The sequence below is a fragment of the Oncorhynchus mykiss genome, chromosome 18, assembly GCF_013265735.2.
Source record: "Oncorhynchus mykiss isolate Arlee chromosome 18, USDA_OmykA_1.1, whole genome shotgun sequence".
NCBI classification, from domain to species: Eukaryota; Metazoa; Chordata; class Actinopteri; order Salmoniformes; family Salmonidae; genus Oncorhynchus; species Oncorhynchus mykiss.
The window spans coordinates 57,743,376-57,771,089 of record NC_048582.1 but is presented as its reverse complement, the minus strand read 5'-3'; the positions used below and the strand labels follow the sequence as shown (position 1 = coordinate 57,771,089).

The 27,714-nt window shown below is 43.3% G+C and overlaps 2 protein-coding genes across 6 annotated transcripts in view; one reads left to right on the top strand and one right to left on the bottom strand.

Moving 5' to 3' along the window:
* rftn1a (raftlin, lipid raft linker 1a) overlaps positions 1-4,590 on the top strand; it is a 46,392-nt gene extending 41,802 nt beyond the window's left edge. For both annotated transcript variants that reach the window (XM_021572569.2, XM_036953351.1), the window contains 6 exons: positions 792-1,776; positions 1,950-2,153; positions 2,597-2,706; positions 2,803-2,906; positions 3,143-3,218; positions 3,581-4,590. In XM_021572569.2, coding sequence (XP_021428244.2) covers positions 792-1,776; positions 1,950-2,153; positions 2,597-2,706; positions 2,803-2,906; positions 3,143-3,218; positions 3,581-4,039 — 1,938 coding nt within the window. In that variant the 3' untranslated portion in view covers positions 4,040-4,590. The remainder of the gene's footprint in view (positions 1-791; positions 1,777-1,949; positions 2,154-2,596; positions 2,707-2,802; positions 2,907-3,142; positions 3,219-3,580) is intronic.
* Positions 4,591-10,673: 6,083 nt separating this feature from the next.
* Positions 10,674-26,841, bottom strand: oxnad1 (oxidoreductase NAD-binding domain containing 1). 4 transcript variants are annotated; one of them, XM_036953377.1, is made up of 8 exons: positions 26,162-26,841; positions 25,640-25,790; positions 25,177-25,261; positions 24,821-24,924; positions 15,408-15,549; positions 14,475-14,720; positions 12,998-13,106; positions 10,674-12,715 (listed from the first exon to the last, which is right to left on the bottom strand). In XM_036953377.1, the coding sequence occupies exons 2-8, from the start codon at positions 25,747-25,749 to the stop codon at positions 12,558-12,560; spliced, it is 954 nt and encodes a 317-aa protein (XP_036809272.1). In that variant the 5' UTR covers positions 25,750-25,790; positions 26,162-26,841; the 3' UTR covers positions 10,674-12,557. The 4 variants fall into 4 exon arrangements, with proteins under 4 accessions (XP_036809272.1, XP_036809273.1, XP_036809275.1 ...); XM_036953378.1 differs by having other exon boundaries at positions 25,177-25,240; positions 26,162-26,837; XM_036953380.1 differs by lacking the exons at positions 25,640-25,790; positions 26,162-26,841 and adding an exon at positions 25,377-25,575.
* Between the last annotated feature and the right edge of the window lie 873 nt (positions 26,842-27,714).

The following is a 27,714-nucleotide window of genomic DNA, read 5'->3' as shown; positions in this document are numbered from 1 at the left end:
TTCTTATTGGTGTCCTTTAGTAGTGGTTTCTTTGTAGCAATTCGACCATGAAGGCCTGATTCACACAGTCTCCTCTGAACAGTTGATGTTGAGATGTGTCTGTTGAACTCTGTGAAGTATTTATTTGGGCTGCAATTTCTGAGGCTGGTAACTCTTATGAATTTATACTCGGCAGCAGAGGTAACTCTGTGTCTTCCTTTTCTGTGGCGGTCCTCATGAGAGCCAGTTTCATCATAGCGCTTGATGGTTTTTGCAACTGCACACATTTTCCGATATCTTAATGATGGACTGTCATTTCTCTTTGCTTGTTTGAGCTGTTCTTGCAATAATATGGACTTGGTCTTTTACCAAATCCTCTGTACACCACCCCTACCTTGTCAAACGCATTAAGAAGGAAAGAAATTCCACAAATTAACTTTTAACAAGGCACACCTGTTAATTGAAATGCATTCTACCTCATGAAGCTGGTTGAGAGAATGCCAAGAGTGTGCAAAGCTGTCATCAAGGCAAAGGGTGGCTACTTTGAAGAATCTCAAATATAAAATATATTTGGATTTGTTTAACACTTTGTTTTTGGTTACTACATGATTCCATATGTGTTGTTTCATAGTTTTGATGTCTTCACTATAATTCTACAATGTAGAAAATAGTAAATATAAAGAAAAACCCTTGAATGAGTAGTGGTGTCCAAACTTTTGACTGGTACTGTATGTGTCTGCTAAGTGACCACTACTCTGTGTGTGTGTTTGTGTGTGTGTGTGTGTGTGTGTGTGTGTTTTGTGTTTGACCAGATCCAGGACATGGCGGAGCAGGGTGTGCTGTTTGTGGGCTTCCTGCAGCAGCCTGGCGGGGGACCCTGTTTCCTGGGGCACTTGGACCCTGAGGACCTGTCCTCCCTGCACTCCAGCCCCTCCCCCATACACAGACACCCCACCAGTCCCTCAGAACCCATGATACTGGATCCCAGCCCTACAGACTCTGCAGAACCCCAGCAGAACCTCCTAGAACCAGAACACAACCGGAACACAGAAGTGAAAACACCAGAACACAAGTCGGTTGAACTCAGAACAATTGAGCAGAACCCTACAGATACCAGTCTGGTGGAGCTGGACTTGAGCTCCACAGGACCGCTAGATCTCACACAGGACTCTACTCCAATAGAATCATCAAACAGAGAACACGACCACAGTCCAGGCAAAATAGCCTCAATAGAAGACCAACCAAACCGCTGTCCAGATGAACCAGCAGACTCACCAGAGAGACCCAGCCAAAGAGATCCAGCTAATGACCAACAGAACCACAACCACGCCCCAACAGGACTCCCTGGTGACCAGGATCAACTACAGTCTGACAACACAATAGAGACCACATGTATAGAGAGACAACAGAATGAAAGCCAAGCAGACTTCCTCAGGATTCTACTACCCAACTTCAGCCCAACAGAGTTAACACATGGACTTGGTGGTCCAGACGCAGACAGACAGTGCCAGGGAGACAAACAGAGTCTAAGCCCTCAGACACAGAACCACAACCAGAGACCGGAAATAGACCACGGCTCAGACAACCTGGTCCGGTCACCAGAACTAGACAACGGTGACCACGGGTCAGAGTCCGGGGCTGAGAGGGGGTGTAACCGTAGAAACAAGGGCACGGGCGGTGACCAGGGTGAGCATCTGAGGAGCAGCAGAGTTCCGACCCACAACAACAACAATCACATCCGGGTCAAGAGTCCAGACAGAGAAAAGAGGGCTGTAGGGTCTCCACCAGCACAGAGCAGTGAGTGTGAAGTCTACTACTATTGCCACTGGGTCATAGAGGTTATAGAGTTTAAACTGAATATTACTGAATAATATAATATTGATTGATTTCAGATATATGTATAGTATGTATAGTATATAAAACTAATGCTATGTGTCTCTCTCTCTGTGTGTGTGTGTCTGTGTATGTAGGGGTGCAGCTGTTTGCCCTGTACAACCACACGGGGGAGCTGTCCAGCTCTCTGAGGTTCTACTCCCTCAGGGTTCCGCTGCAGCTGCAGAGAGAGGCAGGGCTAGTGACTGAGGTTGACGCCCACTGGCTGGATCACATGACCCAGCATTTCACCAGCGGAGCTCACCTCATTGACGGCTTCTTTCACCTTGGAGACGACAATGGTATGTTTTGCACAATGGTGATGTGTAATACAGTAGTAGCCTGAGTGTCAGTCTGTTTGTGCTGTCAAACTCCTTGTCACTCATTGTCATGCCAAACAATAGGTTCTAGCTCATTAATGATAACATGTTCATATTTGAAGATTTCAGTGAGGCCAGACTGTTTGGCTTGTCCATTGCAGTTAGGAAGAGCACAAACAGCTCTTTGACAACGCTAGTGCTGTAGTGTTTACCATGGCGAACATACTTACAACTTACAACATACTTACAACTTTTGGAACTTAGGGGAAATGGTAAAGGCCTATTTGGAAAGCTTACCCATGTTCCTTCACCTATGATGCATGGAAGTACATCAAAGCCAAGAACGGATCAACTCTATCTTTTCCAAATCTGTGGAAGAGATTCAACTGTTACAGAAGACGTTGTTGAGTTTCTCTCTCTTTCAGACAGCGGGGTCTCCTCCGTGGACAGTGTGTTCATCTTTCAGAGCTCCTCAGAAGAAACCCCACCCACTTCATACGACGCCATCGTGGTGGAGCAGTGGACCATTGTCGATGTGAGTGTGTGCGCGTGCGTGTAAATGTGCGCGTGTGTGTGTGCACCCGAGCGACCATTGTCGACGTGTGTGTGACACTGTTGTTCTCCTCTCCAGGGTGTAGTGGTAAGGACAGACTACATTCCCTTGCTCCAGTCTCTGGCTCCCTATGGATGGAGACTGACGTGTGTGCTGCCTACTCCCATCGTTAAGACCAACAGGTGCTGTCCCAACCCACCAGTCAGGAGCACTAGCCTAGCACAGACTAGTAGTTACAGTATTTCTCTAAACCATACTAAACATTGGAACACTGCACATCATTTGGAACAAAATGACATTTCACATTTTCTTTCACACTATAAGATACAGTATAGGACTCAGGAGTTCTAATATCAAGTTCCAAGATGTGAAGCCAGTAGTGATGTACATTATGTTAATAGCACTGTTCTCTCCTTAGTGATGGCAGTTTGTCCACAAAGCAGATCCTCTTCCTCCAGAGACCTGCCTTGCAACGCAACAGGAAAGACTTCAAGGTTCCTCACTTTTTTTGTTCCTCTACTTCTGTCTTTCTCTCTATCACTCACTCTTTCCTTGTACCTTACACAATGCTGTGTCATAAAAAGTCAGACTTCTAAATGTAGCTGTAGATAACCCAGCTGATATAGTCCTACTCTGGTTCTGTTAACACTCAGGGGGAGAGTTTTTATGTTCTAAAAATAATCATTTCTTAGTACATTACAGTCAGAAAGATTACTTTCTTCAGTCAATTCTTTGCTGTTAACTGTCCAAGAGAAGCATCACAGAGATGTTTGTAGTCATTTGTCAGGTGTCTGAAGAGAGAGAGAGAGTTCATATAAAGAAAAAAAAACATATCCTTAAAATGTCTATCTTTCAGAAGTTGAACCTCAGGGGTCGGAACAAGCCGAAGAAAAACTCTGCTGGAGAAATGCTAGAGAAGAAAGAGGAGAGAAAGGACACATCCCCAGTGATGGAGAGAGGGATGGATGGACAGAAGAGGAACACGGAAGAGGAGGAGGAGAGAGAGGTGAGAAGGAATTGTGAGAACAAAATAAATGAGAAAAGAAGAACCGCAGACAGAGATGGAATCAAGAGAGAAGAGGAGAGAGAGTGTGAGACAGAATTTCAAGAAGACTTCACCCAGGGTACAGAGGGCGGGGCCACAGACCTCAACCAGGAAGTAGAGCGGGGGAATGGCAAAGCCCTATTGGCCAGACATGAGAAGGCCGTTAGGTTTGCAGATCAGTTTGTCAATCAGAAGAATGATGAAGAGAAGTCAGAGGAGAAGATCACACAGCAGCTGAGTGAGAGAGCGCTGTTTTCTGGAGTATGTTAATTAGATATAATTAAATATAAAGCACCTGAGTAGGAGTGCTGATCTAGGAACAGTTTTGCCTTTTAAATCATAATGAATTAGCGGGGAACTGATCCTAGATCAGCACTCCTACTCTGAGATGTGTTCTGAATAACGTTACAGGCCCTGACCTGGGTTCAAATAGTATTTGTAAGATTGCTTGATTGAGCTTTCATGGTGCCTTGCCTGGATGGAACCAATGGAAAAGTACCAAAAGTGCAAACCCAGCCCACCTGACACTCTAGGCACGCTCAGCAAGTTGTAATATTTCAAACAGCCTACTATTTTAACCCTGGAATGGAAATAATAAATATACAAAATGACAGAATAGGATGAAGCACTAGTAGCTCATCGATGGAAACCAAGTCACTTAACAGAATGGTGGTTAAGTTATATTCCTGGTACTGTATCAAACCTGGAGTCGTATACAGTATATACTCTGTGTGTGTGTATATATATATATATACAGTGCATATATACAGTGCCTTGCGAAAGTATTCGGCCCCCTTGAACTTTGCGACCTTTTGCCACATTTCAGGCTTCAAACATAAAGATATAAAACTGTATTTTTTTGTGAAGAATCAACAACAAGTGGGACACAATCATGAAGTGGAACGACATTTATTGGATATTTCAAACTTTTTTAACAAATCAAAAACTGAAAAATTGGGCGTGTAAAAATTGGGCACTGTATATATAATATATTTGTGTGTATATATATATATATATATACATACAGTTGAAGTCGTAAGTACACTTAGGTTGGAGTCGTTAAAACTCGTTTTTCAACCACTCCAAAACTATAGTTTTGGCAAGTTGGTTAGGACATTTTTCCAACAATTGTTTACAGACAGTATTTAATATAATTCACTGTATCACAATTCCAGTGGGTCAGAAGTTTACATATACTAATGTAACGGATGTGAAACGGCTGGCTTAGTTAGCGGTGCGCGCTAAATAGCATTTCAATCGGTGACGTCACTTGCTCTGAGACCTTGAAGTAGTAGTTCCCCTTGCTCTGCAAGGGCCGCGGCTTTTGTGGAGCGATGGGTAACGATGCTTCGTGGGTGACTGTTGTTGATGTGTGCAGAGGGTCCCTGGTTCGCGCCCGGGTATGGGCGAGGGGACGGTCTAAGTTGACTGTGCCTTTAAACAGCTTGGACAATTCCAGAAAATTATGTCATGGCTTTAGAAGCTTCTGATAGGCTAATTGACATCATTTGAGTCAATTGGAGGTGTACCTGTGGATGTATTTCAAGGCCTAACTTCAAGCTCAGTACCTCTTTGCTTGACATCATGGGAAAATCAAAAGAAATCAGCCAAGACCTCCACAAGTCTGGTTCATCCTTGGGAGAAATTTCCAAACGCCTGAAGGTACCACGTTCATCTGTACAAACAATAGTACGCAAGTATAAACAACATGGGACCACACACCCATCATACCACTGAGGAAGGAGACGCCTTCTGTCTCCTAGAGAGGAACGTACTTGGGTGCGAAAAGTGCAAATCAATCGCAGAACAACAGCAACAGTGTGAAGATGCTGGAGGAAACGGGTACAAAAGTATCTATATCCACAGTTTAACTAGTTCTATACTGACATAACCTGAAAGGCCGCTCAGCAAGGAAGAAGCCACTGCTCCAAAACCGCCATAAAAAAGCCAGACTACGGTTTGCAACTGCACATGAGGGCAAATATCGTACTTTTGGAGAAATGTCCTCTGGTCTGATGAAACAAAAATATAACTGTTTGGCCATAATGACCATCGTTATGTTTGGAGGAGAAAGGGGGGTGCTTGCACGCCGAAGAACATCATCCCAACCGTGAAGCACAGGGTTGGCAGCATCATGTTGTGGGGGTGCTTTGCTGCAGGAGGGACTGGTGCACTTCAGAAAATAGATGGCATCATGAGAAGGAATATTATGTGGATATATTTAAGCAACATCTCAAGACATCAGTCAGGAAGTTAAAGCTTGGTCGCAAATGGGTCTTCCAAATGGACAATGACCCCAAGCATACTTCCAAAGTTGTGGCAAAACGACTTAAGGACAACATAGTTAAGGTATTGGAGTGGCCATAACAAAGCCCTGACCTCAATCCTATAGAAAATTTGTGGGCAGAACTGAAAAAGCATGTGCGAGCAAGGAGGCCTACAAACCTGACTCAGTTAAACCTCCTCTGTCAGGAGGAATGGGCCAAAATTCACCCAACATATTGTGGGAAGCTTGTAGAAGGCTATCTGAAATATTTGACCCAAGTTAAACAATTTATAGGCAATGCTACCAAATACTAATTGAGTGTATGTTAACTTCTGACCCACTGGGAATGTGATCAAAGAAATAAAATCTGAAATAAATAATTCTCTCTACTATTATTCTAACATTTCACATTCTTAAAATAAAGTGGTGATCCTAACTGACCTAAGACAGGGAATTTTTACTCGGATTAAATGTCAGGAATTGTGAAAAACTGAGTTGAAATGTATTTGGCTAAGGTGTATGAAACTTCCGACTTCAACTGTATATATATGTGCACATATGTATAGATATATACTACCGGTCAAAAGTTTTAGAATGCCTACTCATTCAAGGGTTTTTCTTTATTTTTACTATTTTCTACATTGTACAGTCATGGCCAAAAGTTTTGAGAATGACACAAATATTAATTTTCACAAAGTCTGCTGCATCAGTTTGCATGATGGCAATTTGCATATACTCCAGAATGTTATGAAGAGTGATCAGATGAATTGCAATTAATTGCAAAGTCCCTCTTTGCCATGCAAATGAACTGAATCCCCCAAAAACATTTCCACTGCATTTCAGCCCTGCCACAAAAGGACCAGCTGACATCATGTCAGTGATTCTCTCGTTAACACAGGTGTGAGTGTTGACGAGGACAAGTGTGGAGATCACTCTGTCATGCTGATTGAGTACGAATAACAGACTGGAATCTTCAGAAGGAGGGTGGTGCTTGGAATCATTGTTCTTCCTCTGTCAACCATGGTTACCTGCAAGGAAACACGTGCCGTCATCATTGCTTTGCACAAAAAGGGCTTCACAGGCAAGAATATTGCTGCCAGTAAGATTGCACCTAAGTCAACCATTTATTGTATCGTCAAGAACTTCAAAGAGAGCGGTGCAATTGTTGTGAAGAAGGCTTCAGGGTGCCCAAGAAAGTCCAGCAAGCGCCAGGACTGTCTCCTAAAGTTGATTCAGCTGTGGGATCGGGGCACCACCAGTACAGAGCTTGCTCAGGAATGGCAGCAGGCAGGTGAGAGTGCATCTGCACTCACAGTGAGGTGAAGACTTTTAGAGGATGGCCCGGTGTCAATAAGGGCAGCAAAGAAGCAACTTATCACCAGAAAAAACATCAGGGACAGACTGATAATCTGCAAAAGGTACAGGAATTGGACTGCTGAGGACTGGGGTAAAGTCATTTTCTCTGATGAATCCCCTTTCCAATTGTTTGGGGCATCCACAAAAAAGCTTGTCCGGAGAAGACAAGGTGAGCGCTACCATCAGTCCTGTGTCATGCCAACAGTAAAGCATCCTGAGACCATTCATGTGTGGGGTTGCTTTTCAGCCAAGGGAGTGGGCTCACTCACAATTTTGCCTAAGAACACAGCCATGAATAAAGAATGGTACCAACACATTCTCCGAGAGCAACTTCTCCCAACCATCCAGGAACAGTTTGGTGACAAACAATGCCTTTTCCAGCATGATGGAGCACCTTGCCATAAGGAAAAAGTGATAACTAAGTGGCTCAGGGAACAAAACATCAATATTTTGGGTCCATGGTCAGGACACTCCCCAGACCTTAATCCCATTGAGAACGTATGGTCAATCCTCAAGAGGCGGGTGGACAAACAAAAACCCACAAATTCTGACAAACTCCAAGCATTGATTATGCAAGAATAGGCTGCCATCAGTCAGGATGTGGCCCAGAAGTTAAATGACAGCATGCCAGGTCAGATTGCAGAGGTCTTGAAAAAGAAGGGTCAACACTGCAAATATTGACTCTTTGCATCAACTTCATGTAATTGTCAATAAATGCCTTTGACACTTATGAAATGCTTGTAATTATACTTCAGTATACCATAGTAACATCTGACAAAAATATCTAAAGACACTGAAGCAGCAAACCTTGTGGAAATGAATAAGTGTCATTCTCAAAACTTTTGGCCACGACTGTAGAATAATAGTGAAACTATGAAATAACACATGGAATCAGGTAGTAACCCAAAAAGTGTTAAACAAATCAAAATATATTTTATATTTGAGATTCAAATAGCCACCCTTTGACTTGACAGCTTTGCACACTCTTGGCATTCTCTCAACCAGCTTCGCCTGGAATGCTTTTCCAACAGTCTTGAAGGAGTTCCCACATATGCTAAGCACTTGTTGGCTGCTTTTCCTTCACTCTGCGATCCAACTCATCCTAAACCATCTCAATTTGGTTGAGGTTGGGGGATTGTGGAGGCCAGGTCATCTGATGCAGCACTCCATCACTCTCCTTGTTGGTAAAATAGCCCTTACACAGCCTGAAGGTGTGTTGGGTCATTGTCCTGTGGAAAAAATGGATTCGCCATCCCATCTGGTTTGCGCTTAGTGGAACTACCAGTCTCAACATCAACAGTGAAGAGGTGACTCCAGGATGCTGGCCTTCTAGGCAGAGTTGCAAAGAAAAATACATATCTCAGACTGGCCAATAAAAAGAAAAGATTAAGATGGGCAAAATAACACAGACACTGGACAGAGGAACTCTGTCTAGAAGGTCAGCATCCCGGAGTCGCCTCTTCACTGTTGACATTGAGACGTGTTTTGTGGGCACTATTTAATAAAGCTGCTAGTTGAGGACTTGTGAGGCCTCTGTTTCTCAAACTAGACACTCTAATGTACTTGTCCTCTTGCTCAGTTGTGCACCAAGGCCTCCCACTCCTCTTTCTATTCTTTTTAGAGACAGTTTCCGCTGTTCTGTGAAGGGAGTTGTTCAAGATCTTCAGTTTCTTGGCAATTTCTCGCATGGAATAGCCTTAATTTCTCAGAACAAGAATAGACTGACGAGTTTCAGAAGAAAGTTGTGTTTTTGGCCATTTTGAGCCTGCAATCAAACTCACAAATGCTGATGCTCCAGATACTCAACTAGTCTAAAAAAAGGCCAGTTTTATTGCTTCTTTAATCAAAAGAACAGTTTTCAGCTGTGCTAACATAATTGTAAAAGTGTTTTCTAATGATCAATTAGCCTTTTAAAATGATAAAATTGGATTAGCTAACACAACGTGCCATTGGAACACAGGAGTGATGGTTGCTGATAATGGAAATCTGTACGCCTGTGTAGATATTCCATAAAAAAATCAGCCCTTTCCAGCTCCAATAGTCATTTACAACATTGACAATGTCTACACTGTATTTCTGATCAATTTGATGTTATTTTAATGGACCAAAAATGTGCTTTTCATTCAAAAACAAGGACATTTCTAAGTGACCCCAAATGTTTGAACGGTAGTGTGTATATATATATGGATTTGTGTATATTCATATGGACTGCTGCCAACGTGTAACGGCTTCAATCATCCTTCAAGGCACACATTTCACCTTCTGGCCTCAGATGTTGTCGTTTGGAGTAGGGTGAAGTGGCCCCTAGACGCTGATCTTGGGTCAGTTTTTGCATTTCCCCCACAAATGGTCAAGGTTAGGATTGAGGGAGGGTCCTAGATCTGTACCTAAGGGAAACTTCACCCTGGAGTGTTGTCATGTAGTAGGCATTATTTGCAATTTTAAACTGGGTGGTTTGAACCCTGAATTCTAAATGGCTGAAAGGCAGGGTATATCAGACCGTATACCACGGGTACGACAAAACATTTAGTTTTACTGCTCTAATTACGTTTATAATAGCAATAAGGTTCTTCCGGGGTTTGTGATATATGGCCTATATACCACAGCTAAGGGCTGTGTCCAAGCACTCCGCGTTGCGTCATGCTTAAGAACAGCCCTTAGACGTGGTATATTGGCCATACACCACACCACCTCGGGCCTTATTGCCTAAATATGTGGAGATGCTTTTGTACAGTTGTGCATCTGCTTTGGGCCAATGAGAATACGCCGATAATGTAGGTCAGAGCCTTAATTTCCAAGGTAACAACAATCATACCACTGTTTATAGATCTATTTGACATGTATCATAGAATACTGTACATTTAAGGAGATTTTCTCCACCTTTATTTAACCCATTTAAAGTCAAGGACAATGGCCCTGTGTGAATACTGAAAATGTATCCTCCATTTATCATGATTGCACACTTAACCCTAATTGCTCCTGTAAGTCACTCTGGATAAGAGCGTATGCTAAAAGATTCAAATGTAAATGTAACAATTGGATAGGTGTCACTGTATAGCTTTCCCTAATCATGTTATGTTAGGTCAGTGATTATACTTTACAGAAGGCATTTATGGAATACTTGTACAGCACTATAGTCCCCTTCCTGTTGTTTGAGTGATGTGGTAAACAAGTCTGGCACCCTATACCCTATGTAGTGCACTATATAGGGAATAGGGTGCCATTTGAGACATATTCTTTATTACAGACAAACAGAAGGAATAAACAGTTCTCAAAACAATATACTGACTTCGTTTTCTTTTATTTCAACTCTTAATTCTGTATACACCCCTCAGTCTTCTCACATCTGAGGAGCAAAACAAAACTATTTCAGCGGACATGGACCACCAGGAGGTTATATTACTGTGCACCATGACAGATCCCCCTCAGCCTCTGTATATGCAAACTCATTTGTGAGAGGTGTGTGTGCGATTTCAGGCCTGGATGGGTGTGTGATGATTGGAAGAAGTCGTGGTGTGTGTATAAGTGAGAGGAAGAGAGAGATGGGATGACGGGACACTTGCCAGGATGTGTGAGAGGATGAGAGGACACTTTCCAGGATGTGTGAGAGAGATGGGATGAGGGGACACTTTCCAGGATGTGTGTGATTGATGTGTTAAGGTCTGCATAGTTTAAAAAAAAACGTTCTATAAATACACTCGATGGTGTGATTTTCTCTCTAGCCCCTTTATATCTGGTGCTAACAATGTGTGCTGAGCGTGTCTACATTCTCATTGAACCACCTTGATCAGATAACGAAACCACATTTTAATGCAAGGTGTAACCAGGGCTATAAATATACCTTTTTGAAAAGGGTCATCAAAGATCAGAACCTGGGACCTTCTGGTCCCTATCCCCAGTGCCTAGTCCATTGCGCCAGTATGGGGAGAGCACCACACTTGTTTTTCACATATTTGAAGTTCTTCAGTAAGACACTAAAATGTGATTAGTTACGTTGTGTAGGGTTGGAAAACAAGTCTCATTGGGATTCAAATTGACAACCTTGCTGTTCACAGCCCGTGTTTACTGCCCTCCATCCACCTCTCTGAAAGGGTTTCTTTTATTTGACTCCATCCACAGAGCGGTCACCTAACCCATCAAATCATCCAACTATCTAATCACAATCAGTTATTAGAATGATTTAAACTTCAAAAAATGTGGGTACAATCAGAATGTGGAAAAGATCAGGACACAGGGATCATGTTAGCACCAGGTATAAACAGGGGTTCTGCTGTGTGGTTCGGTCTAGCCTGGCGGACGCGACCCACGTGACTACAGTCAGAAAGACTTTGAGAGCGGGCGTTTAGCCAGACTAGGCTCGGTCTTGTTTGAAAAACATTTCTACTGCAAGAAAAAATATGTATCAGATAATTATACTGTACAGAATTGCACGTACACATTATTTCCTCAAACTATATCCACTGAATAAAATGACTTATTTTCATAATCAGAAAACAGTTGAACGTTTCTCCACTGGGCAATGTGCACCATCAAGAAACTTTTATATACATTTTATACTGCACTTCACACGGGTCAGAGGTCAAAATCAGTCAGGCTCAGTGCAATGAGCCTTGTTCAACTTATGTTCATATCACCTTTTAAATTGATAATCTTGGATTAGCTAACACAACGTGCCATTGGATCACAGGAGTGATGGTTGCTGATAATGGGCCTCTATACGCCTATGTAGATATTCCATTAATAATCTGCAGTCATTTACAACATTAATGTCTACACTGCATTTATGATCAATTCGATGCTATTTTAATGTTTTTCTTTCAAAAACAAGGACATTTCTAAGTGACCCCAAACTTTTGAACGGTAGTGTAGATGATCCAACGGTCTGCATCAGGGGCTTGTAGGCTATGAGTGGAAGACAGGAGATGCTAAATGTGTTTGTTAATTAACGGTCAGTTATACATGACAATCACAGGCTGACCTTCACAGCCCTAGTATGTTCAGGTGAAGTAAAATAAATAAAATGATGTGTGCAGCTCCAGACATATGGTCCAATACTCCTTGAGAGGTTGCCATGGTAACGTGGGCAGGTGCTTGGTCTGATCTCCTAGGCACTGGAGGAGAGAGCAGGGGTGAGATGATGATGAAGAGGTCTGTCTTTAGTACACACTACCACCACTTCTCAAACAGTATCCTTTCCTGGGGTAGGCCTAGGCCGAGTAGGGTCTGGACCACGCTCTCTATCATGGGTGGAGGGCCACACAGGTAACACAGAGTGGTGTTAGGGTCGACGTGGCAACGCAACCCCCCCTCTGACAGCCTCCCACCTGGGGAAGATCAAAGCAACATTTATTAGAAGTGCTGTTTAAAAAAAAAAAAAGACAACATGAAAAACATACATGAAAAAGTAGCTAAAAACACTTTCATATCCGTACTACCATTCTGGGACTAACATCCATTTAAAATCATTGAGAATGTATCCGTTTTGCAACCAATGGAAGCATATCCAGTTAAAATATAGATATTTTGAAAGCCAAAGTACACCGACCCATTGTAGACTATATCAGTAAACATTTGTGATTGTGTTAAGGTCATTCTGTGGTACTTACGGTTCATGTACGGTTGGAGTTCCTGGTCGATGTCTGCGGTCTGTGCGGTGATGTGGAAGTCACAGGAGAATTTCTCTGGGAATTCCTTACACACATTTATGATGCTTTTCTGAGAGCAGGGATGGGAAGAACAATTATTGGTCTCATTCTTACACACACAGGCCATTTCTCAATTAGATTTGTTCAACTCCTGCGTCTTCTTCTCCGTCCTCCCTCACCCAAAAAAAAACGGTGAAAGTTAATCGAGGGAATGTGGACGAAAATACGCTGTATGAAATGAGATTCCTTCTGCACTCACACGACATCAGGAAAATGACATTTACAGGGGTGGATCCCAAATTAAAATGTGTGAAGTGATTCAAACAAAAAGTTAAAATGTGCAAGACATTATAGATAAAACAGAAAGTAGAACATTGTTTTTAAACGTGCTTTTCTCCTCCGACAAAAAAGCAAATTCAAAGGGGGTGTGGCAGATTTTAAAACTCTTCCGCAGAGAACTCTGCTATCCTCGATGAAAGGAGGCTATAGAGGAAGGGAGGACACTTCTGCTCGACCTACTAATGAATTGAAATCTCCTCAACCACTTATCGGTTTCCGGATCACGGAGGAGAAAGGGTGTAATGGTACCCCTGTATATTGTCTCGCTATCGGTATTTTAATGCTGCTCTTAACTACTTGTTACTTTTGCCCAAATGAGAAAAGACCATACATCCTGGTACAAATACTTGCAACCACACACACACACGTCCTCTCTCACACACACACGTCCTCTCTCACACACACACACACACACACACACACGTCCTCTCTCACACACACACACACACACACACGTCCTCTCTCACACACACACACACACGTCCTCTCACACACACACACACGTCCTCTCACACACACACACACACGTCCTCTCACACACACACGTCCTCTCACACACACACGTCCTCTCACACGTCCTCTCACACTCACACACACACACGTCCTCTCACACACATACTCACACGTCCTCACACACACACACACACACACACACACACACGTCCTCACACACACGTCCTCACACACACACACACACGTCCTCACACACACACACGTCCTCACACACACACGTCCTCACACACACACACACACGTCCTCACACACACACACACACGTCCTCACACACACACACACACGTCCTCACACACACACACACGTCCTCACACACACACACACGTCCTCACTCACACACACGTCCTCACTCACACACACGTCCTCACACACACACACGTCCTCACACACACACGTCCTCACACACACGTCCTCACACACACGTCCTCACACACACGTCCTCACACACACACGTCCTCACACACACGTCCTCACACACACGTCCTCACACACACACACACACACACACACACGTCCTCACACACACACACACACACGTCCTCACACACACACACACACACGTCCTCACACACACACACACACACACCTTGAAGAGCAGCTCCTGTGTGTTCTTGGCACTGTAGCAGAGGTGGGTGGAGCCTATGTGGTAGCCCCTCCCTGCGTTAGTGGGGTTCTGTCGTAACAGGTCAGCGGCATGGAGCAGGATGGAGTATAGAGGGTTAATGCCCACGCCCCCAGCCACCAACAACAGGTCGACAGAGGGGTCAGAGGGCAGGGGGTCAAAGAAAAAGTTACCACCCACACGCATCGCTACATGAGAGTCCATGGTGCACTGTAGGAGGAAGAGAGGGGGGTCAGAGAGAGAGAGGAAAGAGATAGGGAAGGAAGAGAGAGCAGTGAGCAGAGGGAGGAGAAAGAAGGAGCAGAGAGAGGGGGGAGAGAGCGGGGGCGGGAGCAAGAGCAGAGGGAGGGGGAAAAGCAGAGAGAGAGCAGAGAAGGAGCAGAGGGAGGGGGAGAGAGCAGAGGGAGGGGGAGAGAGCAGAGGGAGGGAGAGAGAGCAGAGGGAGGGAGAGAGAGCAGAGGGAGGGAGAGAGAGCAGAGGGAGGGAGAGAGAGCAGAGGGAGGGAGAGAGAGCAGAGGGAGGGAGAGAGAGCAGAGAGCAGAGGGAGGGAGAGAGCAGAGGGAGGGAGAGAGAGCAGAGGGAGGGAGAGAGAGTGATTATTTTGTACTGATAAATAGCTCAGGTATGAGATGTGTCCACATTCTAGAATGATCTGCTTTCTGCTCCCTATTGTGGAGAAAATGTCTCTTTCAGAGATAAAAAAAAAACTACTTCCAGTGCAGCGTCGGTTTAGCTACGTCTGAACAGACGCTGTTACACACAATGGGAGAGAGAGAGCAGAGAGAGAGACAGAGAGCAATTAACAGATATAGTGACCAGCAGAAATACTGACAAAGCTATTGATAGATTTTGAGGCACTACCAACAAGTGAACATTTTAATTTCAATGCACACACACCTTGGTGTGTATCCAGTGTGCAGGGGGATGTTGTGTGTATTTGACAGCCAGCTCGATGACACCCTCTTTCTGCAGCAGACCTGGACTGGAACACACAGAGAATCCTCCTACCTTCTCCATACCAGGGATGAAGAAGTCCACCCTACACAGACACACAGCAGGGAAAAAAAGCCCACACGCAAAAGGACAGTAATCAATAAAACAAGTGTCCAATAGTCTAGCACTGATCCAAACTAAATCTTAAAATGTACAGAACGTGTTGATGACATCTGTTTGTTTTTATGTATATATAACAATGGGGCAAGAAAGTATTTAGTCAGCCATCAATTGTGCACGTTCTCCCACTTAAAAAGATGAGAGAGGCCTGTAATTTTCATCATAGGTACACTTCAACTATGACAGACAAAATTAGAAAAAAAATTCCAGAAAATCACATTGTAGGATTTTTTTATGAATTTATTTGCAAATTATGGTGGAAATAAGTATTTGGTCAATAACAAAAGTTTCTCAATACTTTGTTATATACATTTTGTTGGCAATGACAGAAGTCAAACATTTTCTGTAAGTCTTCACAAGGTTTTCACACACTGTTGCTGGTATTTTGGCCCATTCCTCCATGCAGAGCTTCTCTAGAGCAGTGATGTTTAGGGGCTGTTGCTGGGCAACACGTACTTTCAACTCCCTCCAAAGATGTTCTATGGGGTTGAGATCTGGAGACTGGCTAGGCCACTCCAGGACCTTAAAATGCTTCTTACGAAACCACTTCTTCGTTGCCCGGGCAGCCACGTTTCATCTTCAATGCCCTTGCTGATGGAAGGAGGTTTTCACTCAAAATCTCACGATACATGGCCCCATTCATTCTTTCCTTTACACGGATCAGTCGTCCTGGTCCCTTTGCAGAAAAACAGCCCCAAAGCATGATGTTTCCACCCCCATGCTTCACAGTAGGTATGGTGTTCTTTGGATGCAACTCAGCATTCTTTGTCCTCCAAACACAACGAGTTGAGTTTAACAAAAAGTTATATATATCTGGCCATATGACATTCTCCCAATCTCCTTCTGGATCATCCACATGCTTTCCAGCAAACTTCAGACGGGCCTGGACATGTACTGGCTTAAGCAGGGGGACACGTCTGGCACTGCAGGATTTGAGTCCCTGGCGGCGTAGTGTGTTACTGATGGTAGGCTTTGTTACTTTGGTCCCAGCTCTCTGCAGGTCATTCACTAGGTCCCCCCGTGTGGTTCTGGGATTTTTGCTCACCGTTCTTGTGATCATTTTGACCCCACGGGGTGAGATCTTGCGTGGAGCCCCATATCGAGGGAGATTATCAGTGGTCTTGTATGTCTTCCATTTCCTAATAATTGCTCCCACAGTTGATTTCTTCAAACCAAGCTGCTTACCTATTGCAGATTCAGTCTTCCCAGCCTGGTGCAGGTCTACAATTTTGTTTCTGGTGTCCTTTGACAGCGCTTTGGTCTTGGCCATAGTGGAGTTTGGAGTGTGACTATTTGAGGTTGTGGACAGGTGTCTTTTATACTGATAACAAGTTCAAACAGGTGCCATTAATACAGGTAACGAGTGGAGGACAGAGGAGCCTCTTAAAGAAGAAGTTACAGGTCTGAGAAAGCCAGAAATCTTGCTTGTTTGTAGGTGACCAAATACTTATTTTCCACCATAATTTGCAAATAAATTCATTTAAAATCCTACAATGTGATTTTCTGGATTTTTTTCTCTCATTTTGTCTGTCATAGTTGAAGTGTACCTATGATGAAAATTACAGGCCTCTCATCTTTTTAAGTGGGAGAACTTGCACAATTGGTGGCTGACTAAATACTTTTTTGCCCCACTGTATATACACACACACACACACCACAGAAAAGGAAATGGCTGTAGGAAAAAAATCCCACAAGTAAAAAAAAGAAGAACGTCAAGAAGCAGGAAATACTAACTAGTAACTATCTACTGCTCTCTCGCCATCTACCCCCCCCCCCCCCCATCATCTCCCTCTCCCTCCGACACCTGAACTGAGACACACACACACACGTTTCTCCCACTCCTCCTACCCAGCTGTCAGAATAGGAACATGATCCATATGGACTGGAGGTGGTGTAACAAATGCATTTACATCTTTTTACATTCATTACAGAACGCCGACGTCCAACTCACGGACCCCTACTGTTTATACACAACACAAACGCCCACCTGCAGTATGGACCTCAGAGTTGATGGAGATGTTTGGGGGTTTAGGCTGGGTTCTGTATAAGAACTGACATCTGCTGATGTAAAGATAGCTTTAAAAATAAACATGATTAATTGATATTTACAGTTAGAGAACTGAATGTACTTTTCCATAACATAAATTAAACATGTTTATGTATGTGTGTTTTGCTTTTAGCTACAATACTAATGCTTGTTAGTGGGTCTAAAATGATCAACTTCTGAAAGTACCTGCATTTTAGCTGGGGGGGGGGGGGGCGATTGAGAAAACACTTTATTTACCACAATGACCTGGGAAAGAGTGGCAGGGGAGAGTAAATGTACACACTACATGAATATGTACAGCATAAACATAACCAGAGCTTCAGTGCAACACTTCCCTCTTGTGCCTGGTAAAGGGATTTACAGTCCTTATAAAATAATTGTTCAAGAGCTGGACAGAAGAGCTCACCGTGCGTGATGACTGACAGCAGCCTATGTCAAATAATAAACTTCATAAGCTCTATGCCCGTGGTCCTTTTATGCAAAAAACAAAAAACAAAATGTACCTCTGTGTGGTTTGTGGTGGAATGTGACGATCCCCTCCCCCAATACTGTATCTACCAATGATGTATATAAACCCTAGATTGCAGATGCTATGTACGGGCGATTGAGAGGCTTTGAAGCCACCGGTCAACCATATTAGTACTCCCCAGTAGAAGCAGTCCTCCATAGGAATGAATGGAATTCTACAGTATTTCAATTAAATGTTTCAAGGACAAAATTACATGCATTTAAGTATTTTTGGTTGTTGTAGTGGGGACAGTAACATTAGTAATCTCTACAAATTATACTGTACGGAAAATGTTTTTACACTGAACAAAAATATAAAACGCAACATGTAAAGTGTTGGTCCCATGTTCCATGAGCTGAAATAAAAGATCCCAGAAATGTTCCACATGCACAAAAAGCTTCTCTCAAATGTTGTTTACATCCCTGTTAGTGAGCATTCCTCCTCTGCCAAAATAACTCAGCCTCCTGACAGATGTGGCATATCAAGAAGCTGATGAAACAGCATGATCATTACACAGGTGCACTTTGTGCTGGAGACAATAAAAGGCAGCTCTAGAATGTCCACCAGATCTGTTGACAGAGAATTGAATGTTCATTTCTCTACCATGAGCCGCCTCCAATGTAATTTTAGATTATTTGTCAGTACGTCCAACCGGCCAAACAACACCAGCCCAGGACCTCCACATTCAGCTTCTTCACCTGTAAGATCGTCTGAGACCAGCCACCTGGCCAGCTGATGAACCTATGTTTGCACAACTGAAGAAATTCTGCAAAACTGTCAGAAAGTGTCTAAGGGAAGCTCATCTGTTTGCTCGTCGTCCTCACCAGGATCTTGAGCTGACTGCAGTTTCAACTGCTGTGTGGGTGAGCGGTTTGCTGATGTCATTATTGTGGGACAGAGGGATCCATGGTGGCGGTGGGGTTATGGTATGTGCTGGTATAAGCTACGGACAACGAACACAATTGCATTTCATCAACAGCAATTTGAATGCACAGAGATACCATGACGAGATCCTGAGGTCCATTGTCACGCAATTCACTGCCGCCATCACCTCACGTTTCAGCATGATAATGTCTCAAGGATCTGTACACAATTCCTGGAAGCTAAAAATGTTGCAGTTCTTCCACTGTCTGCATACCAGACATGTCACCCATTGAGCATGTTTGGAATACTCTGGATCGATGTGTACAACAGCGTGTTCCAGTTCCTGACAATATCCAGAAACTTTGCACAGTCATTGAAGAGGCCAAAATCAACAGCCTGATCAACTCCATGTGAAGGAGATGTGTCGCACTGCATGAGGACAATGGTGGTCACACCAGATACTGACTGGTTTTCTGATCCACGCCCCTACCTTTTGCATATCTGGATTACCAGAAATCCATAGACTAGAGCCTAATGAATTTATTTCAATTGATGGATTTCCTTTTAGTGTTATGTTGACAGGTGTCTTAACTGACATTTTCAACATGTCCCTGATTGAGTCTGTAATACCAACATGTTTCAAGCAGACCACCATAGTCCCTGTGCCCAAGAACACAAAGGCAACCTGCCTAAATGACTACAGACCTGTAGCACTCACATCCGTAGCCATGAAGTACTTTGAAAGGCTGGTAATGGCTCACATCAACACCATTATCCCAGAAACCCTAGACCCACTCTAATTTGCATACCACCCAAACAGATCCACAGATGATGCAATCTCTATTGCACTCTACACTGCCCTTTCCCACCTGGACAAAAGGAACACCTATGTGAGAATGCTATTCACTGACTACAGCTCAGCGTCCAACACCATAGTGCTCATCATTAAGCTAATGACGCTGGGACTAAACACCTCCCTCTGCAACTGGATCCTGGACTTCGACAAGCCGCCCCCAGTTGGTGAGGGTGGGTAGCAACACATCTGCCACACTGATCCTCAACACTGGAGCTCCCCATGGGTTCGTGCTCAGTCCCCTCCTGTACTCCCTGTTCACCCACAAATGCATGGCCAGGCACAACTCCAACACCATCATTAAGTTCACAGACGACACAACAGTGGTAGGCCTGATCACCGACAACAACGAGACAGCCTATAGGGAGGAGGTCAGAGACCTGGCCGGGTGGTGCCAGAATAAAAACTTATCCCTCAAAGTAACCAAGACTAAGGAGATGATTGTGGACTACAGGAAAACGAGGACCGAGCATGCCACCATTCTCATCGACGGGGCTGTAATGGAGCAGGCTGAGAGCTTCAAGTTCCTTGGTGTCTACATCACCAACAAACTAGAATGGTCCAAACACACCAAGACAGTCGTAAAGAGGGCACGACAAAGCCTATTCCCCCTCAAGGAACTAAAATGATTTGGCATGGGTCCTGAGATTCTCAAAAGGTTCTACAGCTGCAACATCGAGAGCATCCTGACTGACTGGTTGCATCACTGCCTGGAACGGGAATTGCTCGGCCTCCGACCGCAAGGCACTACAGAGGGTAGTGGGTACGGCCCAGTACATCACTGGGGCTAAGCTGCCGGCCATCCAGGATCTCTACACCAGGCGGTGTCAGAGGAAGGGCCTAAAAATTGTCAAAGACCCCAGTCACCCCATTCATAGACTGTTCTCTCTACTACCGCATGGCAAGCAGTACCGGAGTGCCAAGTCTAGGACAAAAAGGCTTCTCAACAGTTTTTACCACCAAGCCATAAGACTCCTGAACAGGTAATCAAATGGTTACCCGGACGGTCTGCATTGTGTCCCACCCACCAACCCCTCTTACGCTTCTGCTACTCTCTGTTCATCATATATGCATAGTCACTTCAACCATATCTACATACTACCTCAATCAGCCTGACTAACCGGTGTCTGTATGTAGCCTCGCTACTTTTATAGCTTCGCTACTGTATATAGTCTTTTTACTGTTGTTTTATTTCTTAACTTACCTATTGTTCACCTAATACCTTTTTTGCACTATTGGTTAGAGCCTGTAAGTAAGCACTTCACTGTTGTATTCGGCGCACGTGACAAACACTCTTTGATTTGATTTACTGTTCCTTTTACTGATTATACAGTAACTCAGTAAAATCTTTCAAATTGTTGCATATTGCATTTATATTTTGTTCGGTGTATATCTTTTTTCATTTTTATGTTCAGGTGGCATAATGTAAAAGTTAATGCATTAAAGGTCTCTGTAATACACGTGGCAAAACACTAAGGTAGACATTAATAAATATATTTCTGGATTTTCCAAAACATTTTTTACAACGGTGGGGGAGTGCCAAGATGGAGGCAAGGTGGCTTCAACAAAGCGCGCCCCATTAGTCACCTAGTGTGTGTATAATACATACATATCAATTTGATGTTATTTTAAATGGACAAAAAATGAAAAAAAATGTTGTCCTTCTACGCAGAGTTGCAAAGAAAAAGCCATATCTCAGACTGGCCAAGAAAAATAAAAAAGATTAAGATGGGCAAAAGAAGACACTGGACAGAGGAAGATTGGAAACAAGTGTTATGGACAGACGAATCTAAGATTGAGGTGTTCGGATCACAAAGAACATTTGTGAGATGCAGAAAAAAGTAAAAGATGCTGGAGGAGTGCTTGACCGTAAAAGAAGTGCCCATCAAGCCAATCCAACTTGTGGGAGGTGCTTCAGGAAGCATGGGGTGAAATCTCTTCAGATTACCTCAACAAATTGACAACTAGAATGCCAAAGGTCTGCAAGGCTGTAATTGCTGCAAATGGAGGATTCATTGACGAAAGCACAGTTATTATTATTATTATTTTTTTTTCAATTAAAATTCATTATTTATAACCTTGTCAACATCTTGACTTAATTTCCTATTCATTTTGCAACTAATTTCATGCATGTTTTGGGGTCACGGTTCAGTTACAGTACAGTGGAAAAATGAAATTCTAACCGTTACTGTAGTTAATGTTTGTTTATTTGGCAAAATACGCTAAAATAAAAACCACCCTATTTGTGGCCAAGTCCAGTTTCTGTGACATTCATAATGTTCCTGGAATTGTGTTGTGACAGGGACTGTTGTGTTGGTCCAAAAGTAGAGGTCTAAAAAGTTGGCAGCGTTTTGAAATGGACCTGGGGCTTTCCCACCAAGACAAATACGCATAAATAAATGTTTTAATGTAGAGACCTGTTCCATACGGACCCGAAGACGGCCACTTCCATATAGACGTGGTCAATTTTGAGTAAAGAAAGCAGCAGACAAGTCCACAGCTATTTTATTAACCAGAGCTGACACAGCGCCACTGAGAGCAGGCGGAGGAGGCGCCTTGTGTACTGTAAGCCAGGCAGTAAACAAACAAGCCGATTTGCGCTAGTAGACTAACTTCTAGCTTGTCATAGCTAGGTTATTTACAGTTGATGTCAGAAGTTTACATACACTTAGGTTGGAGTCATTAAAACTGGTTTTTCAACCAGTCCACACATTTCTTGTTAACAAACTATTGTTAACACATTATTAGAGGTGTACCTGTGGATGTATTACAATGCCTACCTTCAGTGCCTCTTTGCTTGACATCATGGGAAAATCAAAAGAAATCAGCAAAGATCTCAGAATTTTTTTTTATAGATCTCCACAAGTCTGGTTCATCCTTGGGAACAATTTCCAAACGCCTGAAGGTACCACGTTCATCTGTACAAACAAACAGTACGCAAGTATAAACACCATGGGACCACGCAGCTGTAATACCGCTCAGGAAAGAGATGCGTTCTGTCTCCTAGAGATTAATGTACTTAGGTGTGAATAGTGCGAATCAATCCCAGAACAACATCAAAGGACCCTGTGAAGATGCTGGAGGAAACAGGTACAAAAGTATCTATATCCACAGTAAAACGAGTCCTATATCGACATAACCTGAAAGGCCGCTCAGCAAGGAAGAAGCCACTGCTCCAAAACCGCCATAAAAAAGCCAGACTACGGTTTACAACTGCACATGGGGACAACAATCATACTTTTTTTAGAAATATCCTTGGTCTGATGAAACAAAAATAGAACTGTTTGGCCATAATGACCATCATTATGTTTGGAAGAAAAAGGGGGAGGCTTGCAAGCTGAAGAACACCATCTCAACTGTGAAGCACGGGGGTGGCAGCATCATGTTGTGGGGGTGATTTGCTGCAGAACTGACTGGTGCACTTCACAAAATAGATGGCATCATGAGGCTGGAAATTATGTGGATATATTGAAGCAACATCAAGACATCAGTTAAATCTTGGTCGCAAATGGTTCTTCCAAATGGACAATGACCCCAAGCATACTTCCAAAGTTGTGGCAATGGCTTAAAGACAAAGTCAAGGTATTGGAGTACCCATCACAAAGCCCTGACCTCAATCCTATAGAAAATGTGTGGGTAGAACTGAAAAAGTGTGTGTGAGCAAGGAAGCCTACAAACCTGACTCAGTTACACCAGCTCTGTCAGGTGGAATGGGCCAAAATTCACTCAACTTATTGTGGGGAGCTTGTGGTACGCTACCCGAAACATTTGACCCAAGTTAAACAATTTAAAGGCAATTATACCCAATACTAATTGAGTGTATGTAAACTTCTGACCCACTGGGAATGTGATGAAAGAAATAAAAGCTGAAATAAATCATTCTCTCTACTATCATTCTGACATTTCACATTCTTAAAATAAAGTGGTGATCCTAACTGACCTAAGACAGGGTATTTTTAATAGGATTAAATGTCAGGAATTGTGAAAGACTGAGCTTAAATGTATTTGGCAAAGGTGTATGTAAACTTCTGACTTCAACTGTATCATCCTATATGATTACGTAGTACCCCTCTTGACTGTATCAAACGGAGAGAAGCTAGTTGGGTCTGCATTTGCTTTCTTCCTGTCCTACAGTTACAAATAACAACACCTCCATTCAAATGATTAAATAGCAGCCTACCCGTTGGCTCTCGTTCGTTGTAGCATATACTTCTCTTTTAACTCTATCATTTTAATTCTATTGATTAGATCATCTCCCAACTTGCTTTGCCACACACAGAGGCTCTTATGACTGTAGTGGCACTTTGATGACTTGTGATTGGCCACATAGTCGTTTCTCATTGAGCAGTGGAGAACATACTATAAACGTTTTATCCACAACTCTGTCAAATCGCCGTTGTAATCAACTGTGAAGCCAAAATGTTCCCGAACCTGGAGATTTAAACGATGGAAGATCCTCCCATTCTGGTTTATTGATCTCACCATCTACAGAGTTCCCGGCTGTGCATCACAAAAGGATAGTTTGAAATCCGCCAGTTAAGATTATACATTTTCATTACAACGTGCCCATAGGCTGTAGTTGTTTTAATTAACGGAATAGCCTACAATCTTTTTTCAGCTCTGATTTATTCACGAGGAAATGGCATACAACGCAGGGTCGGCATAGCCAAGCCCTAATGCTTATAATTATTCATGCGGGTTCACAGTGCGGTCGAACCGAGGTCTCCCCGACTGAACGGTTCAGTATGAATACCTTTACAACCCTAGTATCTACCCATACCTACAACTTCGCGCTTGTGCAGATCAGAAAGGATTGGATAGGTGAAGCAGCCTCTCCCCAAAGCCATTGGTATTATGCTGTATTCAGAATCCTTACAATGAGCTATGAATGTAGCCAAACAAAACGACAGTACTGTCCTACTCACCACTGGCCAGCTCTGAAAGTGAAGTCTGGATGGACAGCTAGCCGGAGGCGTTTCACTGTCTCAGACTCGTCCATGATGCCACATACCTGCGCCGGATATACACCCTTGACACAGACAGACACACAAACTTTACAAATGTAATAACCTGTCGATCATGAATTTGAACAATTGTAAACTGTGGCAATAGTTAAGACTCTGTACACTACTAACCTGTAGCATAAAGACAAGGAAAACTGTCTCAGCAATTGACAGTCTCATAATAAAACAAAGAATGTAGCCCAAAACTGTTTTAGCTTTGAATTGCATAAGCCACAGTTTTGCTGCTATAGTACAAACACAGCTGGGCGGTCACTCACATCTTGTCTGTAGTTGCTGGCTGTCCTCTCTAGATGGTCCATTTGTCTTCTGGACGACATTTTCCTGAAAAGGCAACAAAAATGCCTACTTTACTTTAAACATGTCCATCTAGTAGAAAATAATGTAGCCAAGCTGATCACCTCAAAGGTTCCATAAGGCTATAACATCAATGGACCCTATAAAGACACTGCAGTGTTACCTGTGTGTAGATGTCAAAACACAAATGGCAAATTGACTTTTACCAATTGTCAGCTGGGTCCAACAAACTTTAAGTAAATCATAATCTAAAAACAGGCGAGTAGTTGTGGGTGTATGGAGGCTCTGGTGTTGGAAAAGAAGTGGCAAAAGTGTAGTAGCTGCACAATCAGTCACTGCTCTCTCCTAACCCACAACAATGACTGTGGTGAACGGCCACCTGACCGCAACAATACTTCGACATATTCGAGATGGAACTCAACTCACCTTGTGATCGAACAAGGGCACAATACACGGAACCGGTGTAGCAGCACACCGGACGCCCCCAGCAATGTGAAGCTTCGAGCAGCCCTGGACAGTAGACATGGGACGCTCATTGCGATAGGATGTCACTTCACCTTAACTTTATAGAGGGAACCTATTGCAAGAGAGGAAGAGAAAAATGTGGTGTTGGTTGGTGCTGTTGTGATGGCCAGTTGTAGGTGGTCTAAACCAGATTGACAGTCACGTAATCTAGTTCATTGATACAAAAATCGATTACAACACCCTCGGTCTCTTTCTTGTCACCCGGTATCTCAACATGTATGTCTGATGTAACTAGCATGATAACCAACTGTGCAACCACAGCGTTTTTGAAACAGAGAAAACCATAGCATGGCAGCTCAGTCAGTCCTGTTACATAACCCTATGCCCTTTCACATGACAGCAAACAGCTATCGTAACATTGCTTAGTCCTGGCTGCATTCCCTACGGAATATAGCTAGCTAGTCTCTCTGAAAACAGTCTTACCAATGTGATGAGAATGTTTCATGTGATCTTCTTCATTGTACAAGTTAGTTAGATAACCTTCCTGTGAAAGCTTTGTTGACCCCGGAAGGGATTGACGGACTGCTCTTTCGCGGGTTCATATTTGCGCAGACTGCGCAGGCCACGTTCAACTTTGTTCTTAGCGAGAATAGATTCCGACCATACGATTCCGTACAGCTGCACTGAGGTCGGACAGGCTTCCTGTTTAGATTCAGATATTAACGAGCCAGCGCAAGATATGGTTTGGAAATTGTACCTCAATCCAGGGATGAGAAATGGTATTGTCTCCTTATCCCAACTGGTCTTTCCACATAATTCAAAGGAAAAGGAAGGTGTGGACTCAAGTCTACAAGATTAATAACACATCTGGGAAAAAGCAATGTAACAGAACCAAGAGGACTAAACAGTCCTACGTTAATTGGGTTACTTTTGTTGGATTCTGTGTTTTACATTAACTCATTGTTATATTTATCCTGATACCAGATTCGAATTTACACAACCGTAACACTTTCAACTCCACCCAAATAAATAAAGAACCAACATACCTTGAAAGGAAGGAAATGGGTGACCGACCATTCCAAACGTTCCTGGCTGGAGAAGAAAAAGCACATGAAATAACATCAAACATATTCCACCCAACCGACCAGGTGTAGCAAGATATAGACGAGTCCTGTGGTGATACTAACAAGATTATCTAATGTAAGAGGAGTTAGTAATCGTTCCCAACATGTGACAGTTCGTAACTAGACAAGGGCAATTAGATTGTTGGTTTATGCTGACTGTGGTTTCTTCATTTTTCTAATCTATAAAGTGGTGGTTAAGATTCTTCTCAGACTGAGAGAAAAGTATGTTTGGTGAAGGATGAGACGGTTGCCAGAAAGGATGAAGACAACAATCTAGGTAGGATATACTGTTCATACATAGTCTAGTCGCAACATTGCAGTCTAAATGGTTGATGAATTACTGAAGATTTTAATTTGATATCAACAGGGATGATTTATTTATTATGTTCTCTTTCTCTGTCCCTCCTTCCACCTCTATCCCTCTACCTCAGTCTCTTCTCTGAAGTTCTTACCTTGTCCACACTGCACCATCTCCTTCATTGACTGTTACTTCCTGGACAACCACATCAAGACCAAACACCAGAAGCAGTACCTGGCCATGTTGAAAAGCCATGTCTCAAAGAGCAAAACGGTACACGCCCTCACAAACAGATGTTCCCACTGTTGCTGTATATTCCACACCCCATGACAGCTAGACATCCACACATGCCAGGCCCACCCCTCTGCCCTTCCTCAGAAACCTGCCCGTCCCCCCAGCGTTCCGGGGAAAGTCCACCTATACCTGCAGATTTTTGTACCTGGGCACCCTACTGAAGCACTGCAAGAATTTGCACAAAATGGCAGTTTTTGCACCAATGGACATATCGGTTTCTCCGACTGTGGGAAAAGCTTTGAGAATTGCTGGGGACTGGGGCCTTACCGGTGTCATGAACCAGAGGGCTCTAAACCTAAGGACACTAAGCCTGTGGTCTG